At 44.4% G+C, this 23,386-nt stretch overlaps 9 protein-coding genes across 9 annotated transcripts; 1 reads left to right on the forward strand and 8 right to left on the reverse strand.

Annotated features, from left to right (window-relative positions):
- Positions 1-565: 565 nt before the first annotated feature.
- On the forward strand, positions 566-2,057 carry N7533_011348 (uncharacterized protein; the record flags this gene model as incomplete). The annotated part of the gene is made up of 3 exons (XM_057107998.1): positions 566-1,032; positions 1,089-1,166; positions 1,214-2,057. 3 exons carry the CDS (start codon positions 566-568, stop codon positions 2,055-2,057), a joined length of 1,389 nt encoding a protein of 462 aa, XP_056955376.1.
- A 492-nt stretch (positions 2,058-2,549) lies between these two features.
- Positions 2,550-3,455, reverse strand: N7533_011349 (uncharacterized protein; the record flags this gene model as incomplete). Its single annotated transcript, XM_057107999.1, has 4 exons — positions 2,550-2,619; positions 2,675-2,792; positions 2,869-3,154; positions 3,309-3,455. The coding sequence occupies 4 exons, from the start codon at positions 3,453-3,455 to the stop codon at positions 2,550-2,552; spliced, it is 621 nt and encodes a 206-aa protein (XP_056955377.1).
- A 3,287-nt stretch (positions 3,456-6,742) lies between these two features.
- On the reverse strand, positions 6,743-8,377 carry N7533_011350 (ubiquitin-conjugating enzyme E2 variant; the record flags this gene model as incomplete). The annotated part of the gene is made up of 1 exon (XM_057108000.1): positions 6,743-8,377. One exon carries the CDS (start codon positions 8,375-8,377, stop codon positions 6,743-6,745), a length of 1,635 nt encoding a protein of 544 aa, XP_056955378.1.
- Positions 8,378-8,838: 461 nt separating this feature from the next.
- On the reverse strand, positions 8,839-9,669 carry N7533_011351 (alpha/beta fold hydrolase; the record flags this gene model as incomplete). Its single annotated transcript, XM_057108001.1, has 1 exon — positions 8,839-9,669. The coding sequence occupies one exon, from the start codon at positions 9,667-9,669 to the stop codon at positions 8,839-8,841; it is 831 nt and encodes a 276-aa protein (XP_056955379.1).
- Positions 9,670-10,717: 1,048 nt separating this feature from the next.
- N7533_011352 (uncharacterized protein) lies at positions 10,718-11,771 on the reverse strand (the record flags this gene model as incomplete). Its single annotated transcript, XM_057108002.1, has 2 exons — positions 10,718-11,568; positions 11,657-11,771. 2 exons carry the CDS (start codon positions 11,769-11,771, stop codon positions 10,718-10,720), a joined length of 966 nt encoding a protein of 321 aa, XP_056955380.1.
- Positions 11,772-13,810: 2,039 nt separating this feature from the next.
- Positions 13,811-14,666, reverse strand: N7533_011353 (uncharacterized protein; the record flags this gene model as incomplete). Its single annotated transcript, XM_057108003.1, has 3 exons — positions 13,811-14,096; positions 14,162-14,334; positions 14,400-14,666. 3 exons carry the CDS (start codon positions 14,664-14,666, stop codon positions 13,811-13,813), a joined length of 726 nt encoding a protein of 241 aa, XP_056955381.1.
- Positions 14,667-15,245: 579 nt separating this feature from the next.
- Positions 15,246-15,629, reverse strand: N7533_011354 (uncharacterized protein; the record flags this gene model as incomplete). Its single annotated transcript, XM_057108004.1, has 1 exon — positions 15,246-15,629. One exon carries the CDS (start codon positions 15,627-15,629, stop codon positions 15,246-15,248), a length of 384 nt encoding a protein of 127 aa, XP_056955382.1.
- Positions 15,630-17,724: 2,095 nt separating this feature from the next.
- On the reverse strand, positions 17,725-18,456 carry N7533_011355 (ankyrin repeat domain-containing protein; the record flags this gene model as incomplete). The annotated part of the gene is made up of 1 exon (XM_057108005.1): positions 17,725-18,456. The coding sequence occupies one exon, from the start codon at positions 18,454-18,456 to the stop codon at positions 17,725-17,727; it is 732 nt and encodes a 243-aa protein (XP_056955383.1).
- Positions 18,457-18,526: 70 nt separating this feature from the next.
- Positions 18,527-20,713, reverse strand: N7533_011356 (Pfs NACHT and ankyrin domain protein; the record flags this gene model as incomplete). Its single annotated transcript, XM_057108006.1, has 1 exon — positions 18,527-20,713. The coding sequence occupies one exon, from the start codon at positions 20,711-20,713 to the stop codon at positions 18,527-18,529; it is 2,187 nt and encodes a 728-aa protein (XP_056955384.1).
- Positions 20,714-23,386: the final 2,673 nt, after the last annotated feature.

The following is a 23,386-nucleotide window of genomic DNA, read 5'->3' on the forward strand; positions in this document are numbered from 1 at the left end:
CAAATCTACGATTCAGCTGGTTTATGACATGTGAGCGTACCCTCATTTTCAATTATGCCAATTTGCTACTCTGAGTGGGCGGCCTAATTATGCAATCTTGGCATCGCTGCTCGTAGGAAGAATGTCGCAGTACGAGGAGAGACAAATAGTGGCGCAGCCATATACGAAGTCCGAGATCTTGGCAGCTGAGAGACTCACACTCACTGTTTATCTAAGACGACTTATTCATGTGAAAATCAGCGGGATGTCACGAAACAAATTCTCGGATGCACAGTTATGGCACAGGGCCACCATTCTCATTGAAGCCTTGCTCGCCTGATAATTCCCGAATCTATTTTCTAACGTGTCAAGGCGTCATCGATTAAGTTGCGCTTTGTCCCAAAGTGCCACATTCTTGGGTAAATTTCCCCGATTACCTTGCTCACTACCACAGACCTGATTAGATCGCGTTCCAGACACTTGTCCTTATTGTCGAGCATATAAAGTACATACAAAAGAAGTTAAATCCCTCCAAGATTAATTCAATGGTATTTTGAAGGCGTGGATCGCTCTCATAAAATTCAACATGCCTGGTCGACCTATTGAGATTCTCACCAGGTCTTTTGATGAGACTTCGGAGCATATTCCAACATATACTGGATCGCCCTGGCAATTGTTTACCTCTGATCTTCGCCTCTTTTTTCGCAACATTCTGTATCTGCCCTTCATATTTCTACCTTTGACCCCTTGGGCATCGGGTCCATTATGTGAACTTTATCCATCTCTGCCGAATATCTTAGATATTCTTCTTCATTGCGTACTTTTTGTGCTGCAGATTGCGTTCTTGGTTTCCTTGCTCTTTTCACTTTACCTCCCAGTCTTAGTTTTCTTTTCTTATATTTCAATATTCCTCGTTGTGAACTATATCATATGCGAATTTTTGAATCGAGGTATCCCTAAAGAAGGTCTCAAATCAACCAATGATGAACAGTCAAGAGGTTGGGCAAGATACGATGATGAGTACTGGATTTTTCTGAACGGGATCTGTGTTGGGTAAGGCTACATTACATGTACTTCTAAACTGATTCCAGAATTAACCATGAAGACAGAAAAAACTGGCTACAGAATAATGTCGATCGTCTTGCTCGAACGTTTCATCGTCCCATTGTGGGTGTTCATAACAAGACGTATGTTTCATCTTTCCCATCTCATAAACCATCGAACTAACTTGAAGAAGTTCTGGTGTCGTCTTCGATATCATTCAGTGTCTTATTCAAAGATCTATGCTATATGCAACTTCAGATGTTCGCGAATGCTACGCACTGGTCAAAAAGGCTCTCTACCGCAAAGGGGTTAAAAAAGTAGTTTTCATCCTCCACTCTCAGGGTGGTATAGAGGGTGGAATGATCTTGGACTGGCTTCTCAACGAAGTTCCTCAGGACCTCTTGCAATACCTTGAGATATACACATTTGGCTCCATAGCCAACCATTTTAACAATCCATATCGACAAGTCATCTCGCACGGTGTGAACTCTGAGTCGACAGAAAATATGATACAGATAACGCCAGGACACGACCGTGCAATTCGGCATATAGAGCATTATGCGAACAGATACGACTTTGCGAGCCGATTTGGAGTGCTTAACTTTACGAAGAAGGCACCCGAAAATCACCTCGAGAACCGCTTTATGGGTAAGGTATTCGTGAATCCAAGGTCAGGACATCAGTTAAACCAACACTATCTTGACACGATATTTCCTCTTGATAAAACCAACAGTTTTACGAGAGACCCTCGAGAAGGTGATTTTATGGATTTGAATGCGGTTTTGAAGGAGCCTGGTCAATACGAAACGAAAGCAGAATCAAGGGTACCGCACCTTATTCTCAACAACCTTGATTCAGACCAAAAGGAGACGCAGATACTCAATTTTAGCCCAGTGTTGACATCACGTGTGAATACAGAATGGGAAGGGGATATAGGTATCAACGGGGCGGATCTACAGGCCAAGTTGAAAACTCGCGATCTTAGTAGGCTATGGCAGTATCGAAACGGGGGTCGGCCCCGGTTCTCGTGTTAATAACCTTCAAAAATTTGCTGTATTTAGCAGAAACAAAATAAAAATATTTTTCGTCATCATGAATTTGATCAATATCGTTTTCCCATTTCCACAGTCACATCCTCCCGCACAATAATGCCATCGCGGGTGATTCCATTCTCACCCACCAAAACCTCTTCGTCACTCCTATTATCATTGCGGGTGATATATGACTCTGTTTGTCCCTCATGTGTCATGCTGAACAAACTATTGTCTTTCATCAAGTTTCGCATGCGGAACCGTGACGAATGATCTGATCCGGGTTGCTGGTTATATCTTTCATCCGAGCTTTCCGGTTTCGATCCATGGACGATGACACGATAGAGGGGCCGGACTGTGGGAATACCAACACAGATAAGGGTGACTGCCAACTCGACGGCCGACCAAACAATAAGACCAACAGTAGCTTCTAGTTAAGAGGAAAGTAAATAATAATCAGCATGATGAGATCAAAATCGATAGCGGAAAGAGTTACTAACCAGTGTAATTGCTACTGTTCATACCCACAATATCGATTGATCGAATAATTCCGCAAGCACAGGCTCTATGAACAAAGATTAGTCAATATCCTCGCAATTGGTAATTTCAAGGCAACACACATGAAACCTAGGCTCAAACTTATCGCAATCGACATCTTCTCCTTAAATTTCATGTTTAAATTCCAAATAAATATCCATGGAAGAACGGCAAGGTAGAAGTCCACAACAGCACACCAAACTAGATCAAAATAACATCGTTCGTCAGCCGATATTTATACCATCGGATATTTTATCCGCAGAATAAGGTCACTTACTCCCAAGTGCAAGTGCAAAAGGCGTGATAGACAATAAAGTGCGGCCTGGCACGCGCGGATCGTAAATAGACTCAGCCGGGAAGCGTTGAAGCCAGAAAGTAATACTTGTCGTTACTGAGATAGCAGCCAAAGTCATCATGCAGAACCAGATGGAGATTCGATGCCACTGCTTTACGACAATGCGAAGGAGGAAAAGGCCGAGTGAAATCTTCGCAATAGCCATCCCCCATACTGCAAATGTCTGGCCAATCATCTCCCAGTACACAGCTTTGGCAGCCGAATCAATCTGTAAGTCCGTTATAGGCTGTCCGAATCCAAAAAGTGCTGAATTTGTCATGAATATCGTGTACAACAACAAGAAAACCTATAGATAATTCAGTACCTAGGAATTGTATCTTCAAGTTGCCTTTTACTCCATGTTAAGGGGAGGAATAACATACCCAAGCCAGGTTGAAGACATGATCGTCTATCCCGACTGCTTTGACAACATAGACTCTTGTATACAGCCTGAGCAGGACTAAAACCAAAGAGAGGAATGTCATCACCCACATGACCGCGATCGAACGAGGTCCTTTACCACCCATCATTTTGAATTTTATGACTCCGGCAAGACTTGAAGCCCTTGAGGAAATGGAAGAAAAACAAAGGTCAGAGTTTCTCAGGGATCGCTGCTACGAAATCTACCTACGCGAAAAGTGGTTGCATCATCTAGATATAAGGGCAGTATGATGTTGCTCTGGTGTTTCTGAAAGAAGAAAATCAGGAAGAGGTTTAAGCACAGATTGTGATGGGTCGGCGACATAAGTACAAGTGAGGACATTAATGATGTTACAAGTAACAGTCATCGGAAGCAAATGATTGGTCATAAACGAAGTACATGAGGATCGGCCTAAAGCCGCATGTAAATGTACTTGTGCGAGGGCAAAATCATTGGCGTAGGCAACTGTTGCCGGAATGAGATGAAATTCAGGTCCGACTCCAGAGCGCCACAACGCCTCACTTTTGCACTAGGCTTAACTTTATTGTCTAAGCTAAGCTTAATTCAAGAGGTGGAAGAGTTTCACTGTAGAACACATCATTTTTGGGGAGAGGGGTCCACACCGTGGCTTAGTTTTCGAAGACTTATGTAGTACAATTTTGTCGATCAGTGTCTGTGCAGTCGACATATCACCTGTCAAAACGGCGGAGTCTCGTAGGAAAGCTTCGTGTTCTCCCGGCTCGCTTGATGAGAACTTCCGCTTCTTCTCGTTGGCTCGGGTATCCCGCTGTCACAGTGCTAGTCTAATGCATGGGGAGACTAGCGCCACTCATGGTACTTTCTCATCGTGATCCTAGGCCCATGATGGATCTAGCCCACCTAGAGAAAAAAAAGGGCAGCCCCTGGGCGTTCAAGTTGTTACCAATTAGAGTTTTATGGGGTACTTTGGACATATTATAGAGATGATATCGCTGAAGATTGACTGCACCAAAAGGAAGTTAAACCTATGCCTGCACTTCTATATAAGCGACCGCACAGACGGGGGCTATATTTAAGTTCATTGCATTTTTTCGAGGCTGTCAAGTTCCCCCGAAACCTCTCTCACCGGATGGAGGCTCCGTGCTTAGGAATTATTGTTTTTCAACCCGATCTGGAATATTCCCACCGCAAAGCTAGACTTTAGTATCGAACATCGCGTGTACAGAATGCTTTTATGAGCATTTTTGACGGTTGCCACTGGTGTTCGGTATTGACCCAGATAACACACGAATTCTGAAGTACACCTGCAATACTCTCTCAGGCCTCGAGACCCGCGCTTGCTTTGAAATTTTGCAAGCTTCTGCAGAAACGGATCCTGAGCCACTTCCATACAGGGACCTCCAGATTGGAGACCAAAGCTCGGCCAAGGCATTTTTACGGCGTGGTGATCATTCCAAATAAATGGAAAGTATCCGACTGGAGCTCACAGAAGCACGCAAATATGCCATCACAGCTAATAAAGAGGTAGCACTTTCCTATCTTATTGATTTCTTCCGCACTGTGGACTACAAAGTTACATTTCGAAATGCCCTAAAGCATGGGCAAAAGGTAAAGCACCTCGAATTAAGCATGCTTCGGGTTTCATGTTCATCTACCGTGACCCTGGTGGTGCAAGAACTGACTGGCTAGCCGCAGTCGGTATCGCAGACGCTGATGAATCAAAGAAGATGAGCCAGCTGATTACTCGATTCACAGAGTTTCTCCAAATTCTCCCATAGGCTATACCAGGTGAAGATAATGGAAAGGGGCCATTTGAGTATAGCGAATTACAGGTTCCAGATTTCGCAATTCTTCACTGTAGGTATTAAAGCCTCTGTCTCTACTTATAAGTACATATTAACGATATCTAGCTCTTGCCTCGGTGGCTTTTGATATCTAGGAAGCCTTTAACATCAACGTCGTCAGCCATTCTGGTGTGAAAATGATATTAAATGGGATTGATAACTAAATATTCAGAATTTTGATGATGGGAAAAACTACGGAGTGAAAAACATCATTTATGGCAACAGATTGACGCTTAACAGTAGCCCTGGCCATCCATGCTATTACGTGCACCCCTCAGAGGCAGATTCATACATGAAACACGCCCATACAATTCGTTTCACCCTCACATTGATACACGAACTCCTGGGGCATGGAAGTGGGAAAATACTCGCTGAAACTGCCCCAGGAGAGTTCAATTTCAACCATGTGAATCCTCCGATTAGTCCCGTAACAGAGAAAGCTATTCAACGTTGGTACAAGCGAAAGGAGACCTGGGGAACAGTGTTCGGAAATTTAGCTCCATCGGTTGAAGAGTGCAGAGCCTTTCTTTTTTCGTACTACTTCATCGACAACAAGGATATTCTGCCTATCTTTGGTTATACTGAAAACAGTTTGCCAACAGCAGATGATCGTGAGTATTCCCACTATCAGCTCAAAAAGAATAGCGAAGATTGAAAGAGCTAATGAATGTCATTTACTATCCCTATCTTCTCATTGGAGTTGAAGGGCTACGTGAGATTCGTAGTTACGATGTTGGGCATCAAACTTGGAGAGGTGATCCTGATCAGGTGAGATATTGATGTGTCAACAGTAATGGAACATTGGCTTTCTGAGTCTAACTGACGGTCTTACCCTTCCAAGGCACTGTTCACGATATTGAATGACATCTTACATAACGGGGATGAAGTCCTCACAGTTGAGCACGACGTGGTGAATAAGAAGCTGTCTCTTCATGTCGCTCGCTCCAAAATCATCCCCCATGGCAGACCAGTGATAGGCCAGATACTCTGCAAGATTCATATATGGCGCTCTACGGCTGACTTTGATGCATGCCGCCCTTTCTATGAGGGCCTGAGCGTCGTAGATGAAGTCTTGGAGTCTTGGAGGAAAATTGTAGCTTCCAACCCCGAGCCAAAGTGGAAGTACGTGCAACCTAACACTTCCGCACGAGATGACGGTGTAATCAAACTGCGGGAGCATGTGGCTAGTAATGTTGGGATTATTCAGACCTTCTTGGAATGAGGTATTTAACATGGTTAGACATGTGCATGCGTTTTGTGGGATCATTTTGCACAGCTTCCAGATGTCCAAAATTGCTAATTGTCTGACTTTCCATATTAAAATATCATTTTTCCAAATCAATGGATCAGTGCGAGGGGCTGTCTTCAAGACGAAGCAATTTAGGTAGGTTGCCTTCTACTAGTAGGTAGATGAAACTCTTTTGAAGCTGCATCGCATATTTGACTTTTTTGAAGAAAGAACTTTGGAAAATGATGATCATCTTCCATCCTTTTCAGTTTTTTGAAAATATTCCTATTAGCAAAGTCGAGTTGAATTAGATAGTATGATTGTTCTGCGTCCGAAATCCAACTCTCAAAACTCAAATTTTAACCGACATACCACCTTGATCGGTTGAGGCAGTTTAATATGAACGTCTCCAACATGAATCCAGTCCTTTTGAGGGTCCTCAGACACTCGTCCTAGCAATTCATCGACACAATTCGGCATCACAGTATTATTCCGTAATCGCATTATCAAAGTGGAAAGTCTTCTCTCCGGTAAAGATGGTAGTTCCGCCTGATCCTCCAGGCATCGGTGGGTATCTGTCAAAAGAGCAACGCAGTCTTTATCCGCTATGATAGCTGTTACATTCATCTCTACCACCTTGTCACGTAGTGGGGTATACATTTCATCGATCGCGTTCATATATCTTTCCTTGGGAAATTCGGTCGAAGAAATGAGCGTATGTTTTGCCGGGGACAAGACATTTTTTTGGACCTGGAAGTCCAGCCCCAGCCCATAGAAATCAATGACACCTTGTAGACGAGCTGTTTGCTCATTGTCCAAGGTCAGGCTCACTGAGGCTGGATATTTGCTGCGGATTGTCATTGGTGTCCCAATTTGGTTGGCATGAATGAATCCAACTTGCTTTTGATCGAGGACATTGATAAACCCTTCCGCCCCGGTCTTGCGTTTTAACAAAATGGTCAGGTAAAATGGCATACCTGCCACATCCCCAATTTGTGCTTTTCCAAGTTTTGATATAGGAGTATCTCCGTGAACGATGAAGGTATTGGTATCGTCATCCTTGTAGGAGATCACAAACTGGTCGCTAGTCACAGTCACGCAGACGGAGAGATTCTGGTCGTTCAATGGCTTTCCGTGGTAGAACCAGGAGATTGGTTCGTTTGCTCGCTTTTTTGCCGCAGTTCCAGTCACACCATTTCGAATCAATATGGTATCGTTTTTCTTACCAACAACGTCGACTCCCCGCTTGTTCGAAAGTATCACGGAGAAGACAACACCTGGATGCAGGTTTCGTAGGTCTAGGGCTGTTGACCAGGACTGTTCATTTTGGAGATCTTGAAGATAGATTGGTTGGCTGACATACTTGTCATCGGCTTGGAAATGGAGGGAATCAAGTGGAGTTTCATTGTCGAGTCGTGTGAAAATGAATGGCATGGCTGCGACTGAGACAGCGTGAATCATGGGTATAGTAGGAAGATGAGGGAAACGATTTTTGTACGACCGATAAGTGTCATGTACGGTCTTTTTTATTTCATTGAGCTTATCCATAGTAACGAACTCTGGCTTATCGGGGCCATAAGTCTGGGGCACTCGCTGTGTCACCAAAGCTTGCATCAGACTTGCAAACAGACAGGATATTGTGTAATCATTTTCCCAGGTACCTCCCCTGGATTTACTCGATAGAATGTCAAAGCACATCGTGCTGTGGTTGTCGTTGGTGAGGTGGGATCGATAGACATCAACATTGTATCGCAGAGTACGAGTGAAAAGGTGAAGTACAGGAGGGCAGTCCGGGTAATCTTCGGGGATGATAAGTTCGCCGATCAGAGGGAGATGCGAAAGTGCGCCGTCATTGGGGAACATGACAAAATTCCATTTAGATTTGTTTCGTGTATTTCTTAAAACAGTTCGGAGAGAATGGAAATCGGCGTTGACATCTTCGATCTCCTTGTGGACTCGGAGCAGGTCACGTAGCGCCATTTTGGAGAGTGGAGCATTCACTGGCCCCGGCGTAACAAGAAATGCTACGTTTTTGATCTCGAACTTGGAAACAATCTGCGTCGCGTTTCTTCTTCTACGCTTACTTCAGAAACAAGCAGCATTTTATAAACAAGAAAGAAAGAGTCTGACTCATACTCGGCTTATAGTGGGAGTCTATGCGCGGCGTCCCGAAACGGAATAGGCTCTTCTTGCTTAGATGAGGCGGGGACCGTTTTTAATCACCAAATTTTATGGGAAAAGTGTTTTTTTAATTTACCGATGGTGTCACCATGACTTTATGAATAGCTTTTGCTATCCTCTCTAAGGAGGGGTTTAAGCATTCGTTTCCAGTGAGTAACAAAAGGCCGAGGGTTTCAATATGAACATCGCCGGAATCATTATCAGGAACAAAGACGGAAAGTCAAAAGCAGAAATCGTATATGTTGCTTCCTTCTTCAAACTCAAGACTTTATGAAATCCAGTAAATCTTTGTTCATCTCATCAACGTTGATGTTGTGAATAGCATGAGAACCTCCAGGATAGATCTTAAGTTTTCCTTGCGGTAGAAGTTTTGCCGACTTCAGCCCAGCTGCACCAATAGGCACGACTTGGTCGTCATCGCCATGAAGAACAAGAACAGGAACATCGATGCTCTTCAGGTCATTGGTGAAATCTGTTTCCGAAAAGTCCTTGATGGAATCATATGCGGCCTTGAAGCTCGTTCTCATCCCTTGCTCCCACCAGCTTCGAATTTGACCCTCGCTCTTCGGCGCATTAGGTCGGTTAAAACCAAAGAAAGGCCCAGTCGGAACGTCCAAGAAGAATTGGGCACGATCTTTACTCATCGCCTCTCTGAACGAATCAAAGACAGACTTTTCGGTTCCCTCTGGGTTGGCTGATGTCTTCAACATCAGAGGTGGCACTGCTCCAACGAGGACAGCTTTCTTCACTCGGCTTGTGCCGTGTTTCCCGAGAAAGCGAGTGACTTCGCCTCCTCCGTGCGAGTGTCCGACGATCATAGCATTCTTGATGTCAAGATGCTTGTAAAGCTCTTGAAGATCATCCACGTATATCTCCATGTTATGTTCAGTCCAATTCTGAGTTGAACGTCCATGGCCACGCCGGTCGTGGGCAATCACACGATATCCGTGATTAACTAAGAAAACCATCTGACTCTCCCAGTTGTCGCTGCTGAGAGGCCATCCGTGTGAAAAAGTGACAATTTCTCCCTTGGGGTTGCCCCAGTCCTTGTAGAAGAGTTCGGCACCGTCTCGAAGTTTCAGATAAGGCATATTGGTTGTTTCGAAATGATCAAGATAGAGATTGGAATTAATCAGTGTTGAAAGTTTTTTGGCCATCAATCGACCTTTTAACCTCTCTTACTTTATTTTCATGAAGTCAATGAGAAATATGTATGATGTCATGTCTATTACGACACCATTTAGTCTGGCCAGACCTCATTTTCCTAAAACGGGGCAGACAGCTAGATTTATCCGGTATTATTCAAATCATTTGACAGGCTATAAGAGTTCTTTTATGAAATGAAAGCATAGCAGCGGGTCAATGGCTGTTGGATGTCAATTTTGTCGGCGAGATTGTTGAGCCGCGACCGCGACACGCTTAGATGCCTCGGCTCACTCGCAAGTGGCCTCCGTTGACAGAACAGACTAAATTACTTCAATTACTGGTTTATCGCAAAAACTTAAATTCTTTTGGGCATTGCTGTACACAATTAATTGAATTGAATAAATCGAAGTGAACAAAATTTGTTCGGTGTCTCGTCTATGGCCTAGATGTTCGGCCCTAACGTCATATTTTGAAAAGTTGTCTGAATTGCTGGGAGCTACTAAGTGGACACCCCATTTGGCTATCTGAACTCTCTATCCTACCTATTTAGAAAAGTGGCTGTATGTGTCTTAATACAGAGAGGTTACAGTAGGAGACCAGGATTCTACTTTCTCACCGCCAGGTAGTTAGGTAAACGAGTATGTACCAGTACTATCTCAGTACCAGAATAAGTAGGCATCCAATGGTCCTACTAGCAGAAGCCACAAGACCAGCTATTTCTACTATATTATATACCTTCTGCCCAAAAAGTGTGTATAATTTACTACTACAATATTTTGATTAGAACTGACCCCCGTGGTAATACATATACAGTACCTTTCCTAAATGGACAGGATAGGATGTTCAGGTAGCCAAACGGGACTTAGTAGTGCCTGAATTGCTGGTTATTAAATTGCGCAAAAGGGTATGTTCAGTTGGGTTTACAAGTCTATTCTTTGTTAAGTACATTGAGATGCAATCAGCTCCAAGGCTAGCTGGGAGTCGGGTAATCGATCAGAGATTGACTTTGCTGAGTTCGGCTTCAGTCCAATCCCACAACTCCTTTCCCATTTTCTCACTCCGGACATACTTGTTATGCGGTTTGTGAATACCCACAGGGACATAGTAAGCTCCATTGACCAGTTCCTCTTTCTTGGCACCTGCTGCTGCCCATAGTTCATTGTAGGCCCCCTCAGCGATTGATGACCCGAAAAAGTTCAACGTCTTGGAGCCAAGAGCAACAATAGAAGAGCGCTGGCTGATAGAGCCATATAGATCCGTCAAAATTATTCCAGGATGAACGGATACCGAGGTGATCGACGGATGGCGCCGGCTAAGTTCGGCCGCGAACAGAATGTTGGCTGCCTTTGAAGCACCATATCGGGCAGAGGTATCGACTTTTTTGAGCTTTTCTTGGTTGAGAATTGTTTCGAAGCAAGGCGCATAGTTGTGTCCGACTGAAGCGAGCGACACGACACGGACGTCTGAATTTGGTTCCTCTGCTGTCTTCAGCAATGCTGGTAGCAAAAGCTTGGTCAACAGAAAATGCCCGGTGTGGTTGGTTCCCAGTTGGATTTCATGGCCCAATTCGGTTTCCCCAGGGGGAAGAGCCATGACTCCAGCATTGAGGACGAGGATGTCAAGTCTTTCGGACTGGGAGTTGAATTGTTTGGCCGCATTCTGAACTGATTCACAAGATGCCAAGTCTAACGGGAGCCAGATTATTTCGACATCAGCGGATATGGAGGATTTAATGGACTTGATAGCCTCTGTGGCTTTTGATTCCGATCGTGCGCCCAGAAAGATCTTGCTTGGCTTGTGTTTTGAAAGTTGAAGGATGGTTTCTTTGCCGAGCCCAGCGTTTCCTGGAACTCGTTAGAAATTTCTTTTGCAAAGATTTTGTCCTTTTTTGGTGATACAGAGTGGATTTCAAGAATTTTAAAACAAACATACCACCTGTAACCAGCGCGACCTTCCCAGATAAGTCGTGAATATCCTTTTCGGGGTTGAAACTCACACCACCGATATAGTTGAATGGGTTCGCAAATGCTGCAACAAAGCTTGCCATGATTGCAGTTGTTCTGGCCGGGAGGCTTAGCTGCCTTTACTAAACTGGGTAATGAGTGACGGCCGGGTAGTGCGCCAGCGGCATTGTTCATATACCTTTGATCGGATCAATTAACTCTCCGATGATCGCCAATTTAAAGTGGAGCAAACTCAAATTTGAATGCTTACCTCTTTCACATGCAGCAAAAGTATCCACAGAAGAATTGGTCCCGGTGATAATTAAATAATCATACTGTACTAGAATTTTCAGTAATAATCAGGCGTCGTTTTCCAGCTAGGTTAGATAAAGATCCAGCGTTCATTCTCACCTGGATTTTCGCGCCAGCTGGCTATCCCTTGTCAAGCCTTGGTGTGTTGCACACTCGGTTAACAAAGTCCAAATTTAAAAATCATATTGTGTCACAATGGACGTACGGACACTAGCAAAATACTGCTCGTGGCTCTGGAGCTGGTCATGGTGACTATTATAGATGATATTGTACAGACTGTACGGAGAAGTGGAGATGAAGCAATATGAATATTTTGGTGCCTAAGGCCTATATTAGTGCCCGATTTGTCAGGCAACGAACGGACGAAAGTGGGTTTAGCACCAGGCTTCAGGCAACAAGGACATCTATCGAGTAACTAAACAAACACTATAGTTACTATCCTACTAATTCAATAATGTTCAAAAGAATAGTATAATCGATAGACTTGGAATATCTCGGTTAATAAGCTATTACCGACACTTAGATGGTCTTACCAGATTGTTGTGCTAGGAAAGGAGAGAACCTGGAGCAGATTCAAGTTTAAACGTGCAGTACGAATAACCCTACCCAGGTATCATTAATGTCAGACTTGAATCATGTGGAGAATGAATAATTCAAAAGTCCCAGTTTTATGTACTAGTACACTTTTGGAAAAAAAATAACTTTGAAATACAGTTTCCATATCTGATGTCGGGGGTCGATCCATGGGTTTTAAATTATTTTCGCTCGATAAAAGGACAAGGTGTGAAAATTCTTTCGTGTGTATATTTTTACTATTCCCTATTTCTCTATGAATACTTCTTTGTATCTCTCAACAATTTCATCTACTTCTATGTACACCCCCTTTTTCTAATACTACAATGCAGAACGACTATGGCCCAAGAAGGTACAAAGAGACTCCAGCCTTCACGATATACTATTTCATTTGTTAAAAATCTATATGGATTTATAGGCGAAGTCTGTATTGAATTGTCTCTATATACGGCCTCTTCAAGCGAAAATTCCAATGAGGGGGGTACGATTCTCCCCTGCTACTCCAGACCTCCTTCACATAGATCGATAGATCAATAGATGACCACGCTAGCTCTATACTCTCCTTAGCTACGACTCAAGGTGTTATAGAAAGCTCATCTTTCAAGGCAAGAAATCACTGAAACAAATTTCAAAGTGGTTTCCATGAACCGGTTCATACGATCTCACGGGTGTGGTTAGAATTCTGGAAAGTTCTTTGGTCATCCTCATACTCTTTGTGAGGACCTGCGGGTCTGTAGACGGTGGAGGTAAAAGGTGAACTTCTATTCTTTCTGAGAAGGAAGGAGATATGCTCGTCACCTACACGTGACGCTAGACCAAAAGGTGTAGGTCAACTAGACTAACAAACTAATGTCGTGACATCACCCCGTAGACTTTCGCTTTCTTCCAACGTCTTCTGTAATATCCTGTTATCCTAGCGACATGGTCCTGTTCTATGGAGTATTATGAAATTCCGAACGGCAACGGCAGAGTCGCCATCGTTCAGAGTTACGTTGACCTTTCCCTTGAAGGATTTTGGAAGATTTGAAATCGTTTCTAGCACATTTGTCATATCGCCTCACTCTATGACCACTTCGTCAGTTGCTGTGAGTGAAACATCAGGAACGGACAGGAAGTATCCTCTCATGTGCTGGCCATCTGTATGTTGTCCGACACCGTAAGCCAAGCCTGCTCCGGTGCGATCATCCCCATTAGGTGAAGCCTATAGGCATAACGTAGATAGTCTGTGCCCTCGAAACCTTCTTCAATACTCCTGTACTCATCGTCGAGTTGCAGGTTCTTGAAGGTTTTCCAGATGGTTGGCGTCTTTTTCTGCGCCAGTGTCGTGATCTTCCCGGTATGTAATTAGGGCAGTGGTAGCAGCGTACCCATTATTGCGGGCGTTGATGGCAGAGAGAACTTTCTCCTTCAGTTGTGGAAAGAAAATCTTTGAAATCTGAATAGAGGAGGCTGAGGATGGCGGTGTTGGGGGTGGAGAGGTTGTCAGTGGAGATGTGGGAGACATGGGGGGTCGGGAATGTGCTGATATTTGGAGGCTTGGAAGGCTTGGATGGATCCATCTTAATGAAGTGCGCTAGAAAAAGGCGTTCGTTTTAAGTCAGGGGAATACCCCTTGGTCTTTTTCCGGTAGACACTTTCCATCTCAGCCAGGTCGCCGTCCGGGAGCCGGTCCTGGGACTGGTTGGTTGTCTGTTGGGAGGTCTTGAGGGTCTTCTTTATAGCAGAAGGAGGCCTGTAAAAGGCATTCACTAGAGCGGCGGGCACTGGAGTAGAGCTTGACGTCTTTTTTGTAGGTTTAGCTGGAGACTTGGCTGATATCTTTGTTTCAATCTCCCATTTCATCGCACCAGAGCAAAGGTCGATTCGTCCGCTTCCACAAGGCGACCGCTCGCTTTGAACACCCATAGCATACACGAGACTAGAGGGTTGCTTTCGGGATGCTGATCAATCGGGGCCTTCAGTTGACAGGTAAATGGATCGGTCAGGCCAATCTCAACGTCCTCGATACTTGCTTGTCCGGTGGAGCGTCTTGAGCTAGTTCTCTGTTGCAGTTCAGTGTTATGGGGCCTGGTTTCAGAAATCTGGTCAACTGGGGCCTCTGCTAGAAAGACCATTAGGGTGCTGTAAACGACTGATGTTTGAAGCTCTTTGATTGAATGAGGGCCTGGATCTGGTTCTGAACTTCATCGCTGGAACGCGGTGGTTGTTGTAGTCTTCTTGGAAATTGCATCTGTACGCAATATTCACGATCTCCCTGCGTCGGTCGCCAAGAATGAGAACTCCCGATCCTATTGACGGGACCGTATAGTATTTAAAATGATGATTCACCAGGGCACACACAGTGGACGAAGAGATAGATGCATTGCTAAGGTTCTTCCCCTAACGGGAAGGTAGAACTAAAACTAAAACTCTGCCATGTGACGAGTTGCTAACGACACCTTAATAATAAGTATGAAAACTCCTTCAAAACCCGCCACACCATACCACACATGGGGCCCGAGCCCGTAGAATCACAGATGTGATTCGATGCGTAAGCCTGGTTGTGTAACAAAAAACAGCAGAACGAGAATAACGGTGGCCGCAACATCCCTTGGGTATCAGTAATGAATTCTCGCCACGAGAAAATGTCGAATGAAAAGAAGAACGAAAATGAATAACGCCCGACACAAAAACTTCCAGAAACTTATTCCCTCTCACAGATCATCCATCGTGTCCTCCTTCTCATCCTCAGATCGAGCTCTGTCTGGAACATCGTTGTCACCTTCAATATCCTTGTTGTCTTTCTCAGGCAGGGCCGTAACTTCTTGTCGATGGAAAGGATTGAATGGAACTTCATTTCCATGCTTGATGAGTTCCAATGCAAGTGCATCACTCCATCTTTTCTCGCTGGCCAGACACTCCTTGAGCATCGCAACTTCTTTCTTCAACGCCAGGACAAGTTTAGTTGTTTGTTTTTCAAGACGGTCCTTCTCCACGACTGCTTCCGCAACCCTGAGAGCATGAGTTTCTTTCAATCCCAGCTTGCGCTTCTTGCCTCCACTGGATTCTGCTTCGAGAACTTCAATAGCGGTGGCCATTCTCTGAGCTTCAGTTGGACGAGGAAGAGGGGTTTTCTCATCACGCTTGGCGAACTTTCCTCGATTCCCTGTCACATCAGTCGCAGGGGCATTCCTGAGATCAAGCCGAGCTTGAAGCAGGATTCCAGCGATTGATTGACTTTCTTGCTGTCCTTTCTGGATTCTAAGCACCTCGAGTCTAACATCTATCGGTGGATGTTTGACAAATGCACGCTGCTTATTACACTTCGCTATTCAACTGGTCGATGCTCGAACTCGGGCTCTCGCGTCTGCGGCGAGGATGTCTTTAGTCGATCTGACTATGTATTCAACTGCATGATTGCGCACATTAGTTTTCGCCTTATTGAGGTCAATGGTAGGATTACTGTCTTTGGCGAGTTCTCATCTATGGATGCGCTGTATCGAGCCTTCAAACGGCTTTCTTGGTGAGATCGGGACGAAAGTCTCGACGGATCGAGGGCGCGAATTCCACCAAATGCTTCGCCTTAATGGAACTTTCCCTTTCACAGTAGCTCCATGGCTGTAGTGACTTCTTGTCACTATTTTCTCTGAGATATTTGCCGCGATTTAGGCGTCTCGCATCCGAGTTAAACATTGGAAAGGTGACATCGGGATATAGCAAGATTCGTGAACAGCGCATACGTGGTCTGGGGAATCAGAGGAGCGAGACAAGTTCCACTCGGGTCTTGCAAAGAAAGGTCCGGATTCTGTCAATGGATTGATTGCAGGCTCTTGAGTGCGTCGAAAACATGTTGTTGGGCTGGATTCGTTGATCTGGTCGGGGCCTTCGAACTAGATCGTATCTCGGGCTTTCTCAAAGGTCGGGCAATGAAATAGATATTTTGGACTTGAGGAAGACTCTGGATGATTTGAGCTTGAGTAGATTACAAGGGATAGTAGTTCCATCTCTCCTGGAAAGATCCATTCGTACCCTTTGTGATCATGTGGTCAATTTGGCAGGTGCGGTTTGATATCGGAAAATACGGCAACCGTAAAAACGGAGTTGTATTATACTAGTATGAAATAGTGCGATAGCATACTAGCAAAATAAATATACCTAGGTACCTAGATAATATATAGTTACTGCGATCTCTATATTAGTCTGGCTCTTCCGTGGCTCTTCTGGATATTGGTAGTTCTGAAAGCATTGTTCTTGTGTGGCTGGAATATTACCTCAAAACTCCAGTTGGACAGCGCCAACTTCAAGAGGGAAGCCCACATTATCATAACTTATACTAGTATCATTATCATAGAAGCGGCTCATTCAGTAGGCTTTCAATGTGATAGAGGACTAATTTCCTTCAAGTTTGGGTCATTACTGTGCATAGGGTTGCTTGTCAACAATACATCTGTAACCTAACCTGCCAGTGCATGTGATGAGCCCTCCTTGTTTTCTAGTTTTCTTTGCCAAAAATAATCCTGATTGCAATTCAGAGCAAAATGTTAACCGACAGCTGGCGGATTTGAACCGCCGCCTCCGAAGAGAATTGATTTCTAGTCAATCGCCTTAGACCACTCGGCCAAACTGCCTTAGATAATATTCGAATCACAGAATAAACACCTAAGACCTAAATATTAAAAAAGTAGGAGATGCAGTCATTCTTGAAATCGGCTTGACCGATATACACTCAATCACTTTTTTCTGGCCGCACTGCCAAGACCTTAGTGTAGACAATTAGGTGGGCGGGCCGCAGTAAGTTGAGGGCCACCCTAAAACGATGTCTATATAGTATTGTAAAGCGCTAGTAAGTTTCCTTAAGATGAACGAAATGTTCGTAGAATGCTGTGAAAACTTAGATTATATCTGCACATTTGCACAAATAATACCAGCCGACAGCACTATCAGGCACTCCTGATTAGTAATTTATCTTACTACAATATTATGCCTTAGCTGGGTAACTTTGAGGGCCAGGTACCTACGTTGGAGAGAGAAACTCGGCGACGGTCGGTAAATACAAGAAAGTTCTATTGGAATTGGGGTTCTTCCTAATAAATTAATGCACTTGATATTTTGCCAGCAGTATGATAACTTGTCTTTCATTCTCTGGTAGTCGTATAAAAAGATGGCACGGTGAGCTCGCTCCACAAACAAAATTTACTGAAAAAGTTTCTTACGTTCACGGCTCCATGGTGCAACGCTGGCCTTTGTGGCGGCGTTCAAACTCATCATTCGGCGCGGTGTGTTACCAAAGTTATCTTCGTGGTCGACATCTGCTCCATAGTCGATCAAAAGCTTCACGACACCTCCATGATTCTTTTCAGATGCAAACAATAGTGGAGTAACACCGTCTGCATCTTGAGCGTTCGCATCGGCTCCTCTGCTGAGAAGTATGTTGACAACAGCTTCATGGCCTCTTTTAGAAGCCTCTGCCAGTGGATGTCCTGTATTTATATCTGCACCACACTCGATGAGTATTTCCACCACATTTTCATGGCCTCCACTGGACGCAAGTCTTAGCGGACAGCCTTTATCCACATTGGCTCCATTGTTGATCAAAAGTCTCACAACTGCCTCGTGGCCCCACCGAGCAGCTTCCGCCAGTGGAGATCCGTGAAGAATATCTGCTCCCTTTTCTAAGAGAAATTTCACTATATCCCCATGGCCTGTTTGAGAGGCATGGGTTAGTGGGTGACGATGGTTGACGTCTGCTCCACTTTCCACAAGAAGTCTCGCAATATCTGTATGGCCACTTCTGCTGGCTTCTACGAGTGCGGGGTTTTCTTCATTCTGGTCATCATTGACAGGCACTGTTTTGTCCGAAAGTAGCAGCTCGACAATTTCGAATCTACCACATCTGGCAGCCCAGGAAAGTGGTGTTCCTGTCATGCTATCTTCTCCGGCCAGAAAAGAACGGATAGGAGACTTGGAGTCTTCCCGACGTATAATATCCACTCCTTTATATATGCTGCTGGAAAGATTCAGAAGGGCAGCAACTGTGTCGGCATGGCCCTTGCTGAGAGCCGCAAAAAGTGGGTGCTTGATGTTCCCCCCCCAAAGCATGAACATTTATATCTCTCCTGCGCCATGTTCGAATGAGCTCAGAAAGTCCATATGTAGCGAATATGTGAAAAAGACCATCCTTCAGGCCAATGGGCAAAGACTCAGCGCCCCAACCTCCGTGGTAGAAGGCTCTTGTTTCTTTCCAGTAAAGAAGAGGAAACGAAGATAAGAAATCATCTTGTAGTACCAATTTCGCTGCACCCTCTGCATGAGATAGGACATATTCAGTTGCATAATCTAGGAAAGCATATCCTCGTGGGATCGTGTCTATTCCCTTGTTCACACTGGCTTTTGACCTAAGCCAGGGATTTTTTTGGGTTTGACCAATACCGGATTTCGGGCCCGGTCTCCGATCTGGCTCACCAGGCCATGTCTTCCTTAGTTCGTGGTCCATGTAGAATCTGCAACATTGTTTGAGCACGTCATGAGCCATGGCCTCATCACTAAGATTGAGATCAGGCCACAGATCGTTTAGTCCTTTATCTTTGATAAGGAAGTCTCGAACAGACTCGTGGATAAACTGAACTCTCCTGCCATGATCACTGTCATTCTCATTTTGCTGAAACAACCCATGCATTGGCGTCGTATATGCGGTCCTATGTATTTGCCTCGGTACCTGGGCCATCTTAGGATATGTGGTCCTGTGCATTGGCATCGTATATTCGGTCCTATGTTTTGGTCTCGGTACCTGGGCCATCTTAGGATATGTGGTCCTATGCACTGGCAACGGCACCTGGGCCATATTAGGATATGTGGTTCTCTGTTTCGTCGACTGGACAGGCCTTGTTACCTCAGCAAGACCCTTCGAAGAACTGATGACATATATCGTAACCTTATCGGGTTCTTCCGAGCTGAGGGCGTTTGAATCAGAGGTATCCGACGATGAAGACAACAACTCAGGAATCGCGTTGTCTACCAGATTCTGTTGTTTCATAGCCAAGCCGGACCACAATGCATGGTAGAATTCCTCGGGTCTTAAAGGGCGCTTTGCGTAAAGTATCCATAAGATACAAAGCAAGAGATCTTCTGGATTCTCTGTGTCTCGAAGCAAGATAGCTTTAAACAATTGACTCAAATCGCTTGGCAGTTCTCCTAGTCTCCTTTCCAAGTTGAAGCCGGCTCGACGGTATTCCTGGTTGAGGATGCGGACAACCAGCACAACCCATAGAAAAACACCAGCAGCTTTATCTAACAGCCTTGACTTTAGCTTTTGATGAAGATCAGCATCCTTGATCTTCAGTCGGGTCGAAATGTAGAGCTCTAGGTCTCTGGAGTGACCTGGCTGACTCTCAAGTGTTAACCGTATGCCATGATTAAGAGTAATATGTGGGTAATGCCGACTGGAAAAGCAAATCCGAAAGGAGCTATTCTGGCTGAGGGCTTGCTCCGTGAGATCCTCGAGATGATCAACCATATCGGCTATATCATTCTCGTCGCACTCATCAAGTGCATCAATGAAACAAGTAAGGGCGCGCTGACCGAGAAGAGTAATGGCATTATAGAGGAGGTCCTTTAACGCATTCAGAGGAGGACACCTAATAGTTTCATCTCGGTCTACCGGAGGGATAATATCTTTATCATCCAGTACCACCTGGAGGTCAGGAAAGCCTTGAAGTAGTTGGATGAGCAAAGATCGATATAGCCCTTGGACGGATTTCTCCAAGTCCTCGCCACGAGCGTTGAAGAAAAATGAAGCAATGACAGGATTATCATGACGCCCACTTTTTTTATTGATCTGGCATCGATCCTGCATATCCAAGTATGCAAATTTCATGATAGTGGACTTTCCAGCACCAGGCTTCCCACTGATCCAGAAGAATCCATGGTGTTGAGGTAGTTCCTCCTCGTCGAGCCAGGTTTTGTAATCCTTATGGACTAGAAGCCATTCACATGTTTCCTTCAGGGATGCTGTGATTTCTAACTTCCGTGAATCAATTTCTTTGAATTTCAAGGATGCAAGCGCCTTATCGCGGTGGGTTCGATGATCGGACCCTTCAGGCGAGTTTGCTGTAGTTATGGTCCCGTAGTTATTTCCAACCTGCAGCGATGAATTTCGATCCCCAAAGTTTATGTTCCCAGCCATATCTGTTCGACTCAATGATTTTGCTTCGAGCCGAATATCGCGAGCCTTCTAGGGTCAGATGTTTTGAGAGCTGCGGGGCATGTCCTGTCGGATTTCAGGCCTCCCAGCGAAGCCACACCACTGGTTTTGCTATTTCACCGCCCATATGCACGCAGAAAAAGTCAAAATTCATGACTCTAAACATGACTTCCGTCTGTTTCTTGTAGACACTGACTGGGGTTTCCAGTGACTGACCAGTATGTATAAATTCTCTGATGATGAGAATAGACGTGTGAGCAGTTTGACATCGTTCGGTTGATCGAGTGGTATCTCGTGATAGAATCAGCATTTTTCTTTCTTCAAACCGATTTGGGATCCTCCTGGAAGGTTTTGAAGCCCGATTCGGAATGAACTTCTAAGAGTGTATTGGTAACTCTGATTTCGCATACTACTGTATATTGAGTGGTCTGCACTGTCTCAAGTAACTCCTTGGCAAATCCGCAACAGTCGCTGCCGCATACCATTGCCATATTGTATTTCTAGCAACTCGTGTAGTTCGAGATCTCTCAAATAACACGGCAAGGGAAGAATTGATCAGCCCTATAGATCCCTTTCCGATGCTTTATAAAGACTTCAGAAGCGTGATAGTACATGTACATGTATGAACAGCAAGTCGGTGGCGGCAACGGAAATATGGACAGGCTGAGGAGGAATTTTGGAAAACTGAAGTTACCTAGCTTGTCTACGAATTCGTCTTCCTTGGAGTTCAATCCAAACCTCTTACACGTTGCGAAATTTTACTAGCACTATACAATACCATGCACATAAGTTTTCAGAGATACTGCTACCCGCCCAATGAATTTTCTACGCTAATGTCTTGGCAGTGGGAATACAATGAGGTCAGAAAGGAGTGATTGAGTGTGTGTCGGTCAAGCCGATTCGAGAAAGACTGTAGAGAATGAAAAAGATATATAAAATATATATGTTATATACATAAAAAATATAAAAAAAAAAACTATCCGACAGCTGGCGGATTTGAACCGCCGCCTCCGAAGAGAATTGATTTCTAGTCAATCGCCTTAGACCACTCGGCCAAACTGCCTTAGATGAAATTTAGTTGCAACATTATGACTACAAGACCCTACACTTTACTACCGCAGAGCTGTCCTAGATCCACCTAATCAATACAAGGCACCCTGCCTATATACCCAGGTACTAGTACTAATAATATATACTAGTACCTAGTAACTACTACTAGATAGCATAGTTGTAAGTGACAAAGTAGTAGCAGCATTTCTGAGGATACTACCTACTAGTAGATACTTAGGAGGGCGTAAGAGAAAGAAGAAGATAATTGACAATTTGAAGATGCTATATCACAAGATAAATATATTGTCATGGTGTATGCATACACAGTCATTCCTGTCTGAATCCCAAATCCTCATTATGTATACCCAGTCATGTGAGCAGTGTAGAGCCCGATGATTCTAAATCCTCCCAAGATTGTCTTTTACCTGTGGCACAGCGGTTAAGTGTCTCCAACTTGAACCTTGGAACCTTGAGTGCTCTTGGAGGCGCACCGTGACCTCTAGGCTATAGGTATTTACCTCCAGGACAATCTGACAAGCAATTTTTAGAAACCCCAGGAATTTATCGAATTAACCATAGAAGATATTTTTAATCAGTTGCCCAGGCGAATTTCGATGGTATTTGAGATCAAATAAATCTTTATATAACAGTCCTTTAATTTTGTAATCAATGTATGCCTGCGGTGAGAGGCGGAAGTTTTTGATAAGATAAAAACAACTTTATATAGCATTATTAATCATGGAGATTATATAATAAGGCAGTTTGGCCGAGTGGTCTAAGGCGATTGACTAGAAATCAATTCTCTTCGGAGGCGGCGGTTCAAATCCGCCAGCTGTCGTTTTATTTTTGTTGGAGCTTCTTCCTGAGGAGGAAGCTGAGGCACGAAACAGGTGATCAGATAAAAGAGAGAGAAGAGAAGTTGTCTAGACATGGAAGGGGTGGCCTGGGATGCATGAGGCACCCGCCGGCTAGGCACTAGCCCTCAACAATTTTTTATTCAGATTGATTGTAATTCACCTGTTACTCAGGTATAATGTGAATCTGAGGCGGATATACCTAATGTGTAGATAGCGCAGGGTCGAGCGACAGAGTAGTGGTATTCTCGAAGATTTGAAGCTAGGGAAAAACAAGAAGAGAAAGCTTCTGTGTCCGATACTAGATACAGTATAAGCTCTAGGCATCTAGACATTCAGGTATCAGCACGTGTTCGTCACAGAAACTTGAAGCCCTGGAGCATAGTTAATGCCAGTGCTTACCTAGTAGTAAGTACTCTTTAAGCTCAACTTGAATTTCAAGTTGGACTTGGAAATATTAGTACCAACCTTGGAACCTTTAAATATCCATGGATTCCAACCAAATTAAAAGTCAGAACCGTGTACCAATTAAGTACTAGTGTTAAGTATCAAAACCTCCGACTCGGAGTCCCAGATTGAACTCCCAACTTGAAGGTTCAAGCCTTACTTGGAAGACTCCAGCCCTACCAGTAGCTTGTCTACCTAGATACCTGGTGAAGTTCAGGGCATATGGAACTTGAACAATGGAGGTTCACACCCGCCCGGTGGACATCTAGTACGAGTAAGTTGGCCCTGGCTCTTTTGCCCAACG

Source organism: Penicillium manginii (genome assembly GCF_028828005.1).
Source record: "Penicillium manginii strain IBT 31320 chromosome Unknown utg000008l:1.0-3226943.0:1.0-3228205.0, whole genome shotgun sequence".
Taxonomy (NCBI): Eukaryota; Fungi; Ascomycota; class Eurotiomycetes; order Eurotiales; family Aspergillaceae; genus Penicillium; species Penicillium manginii.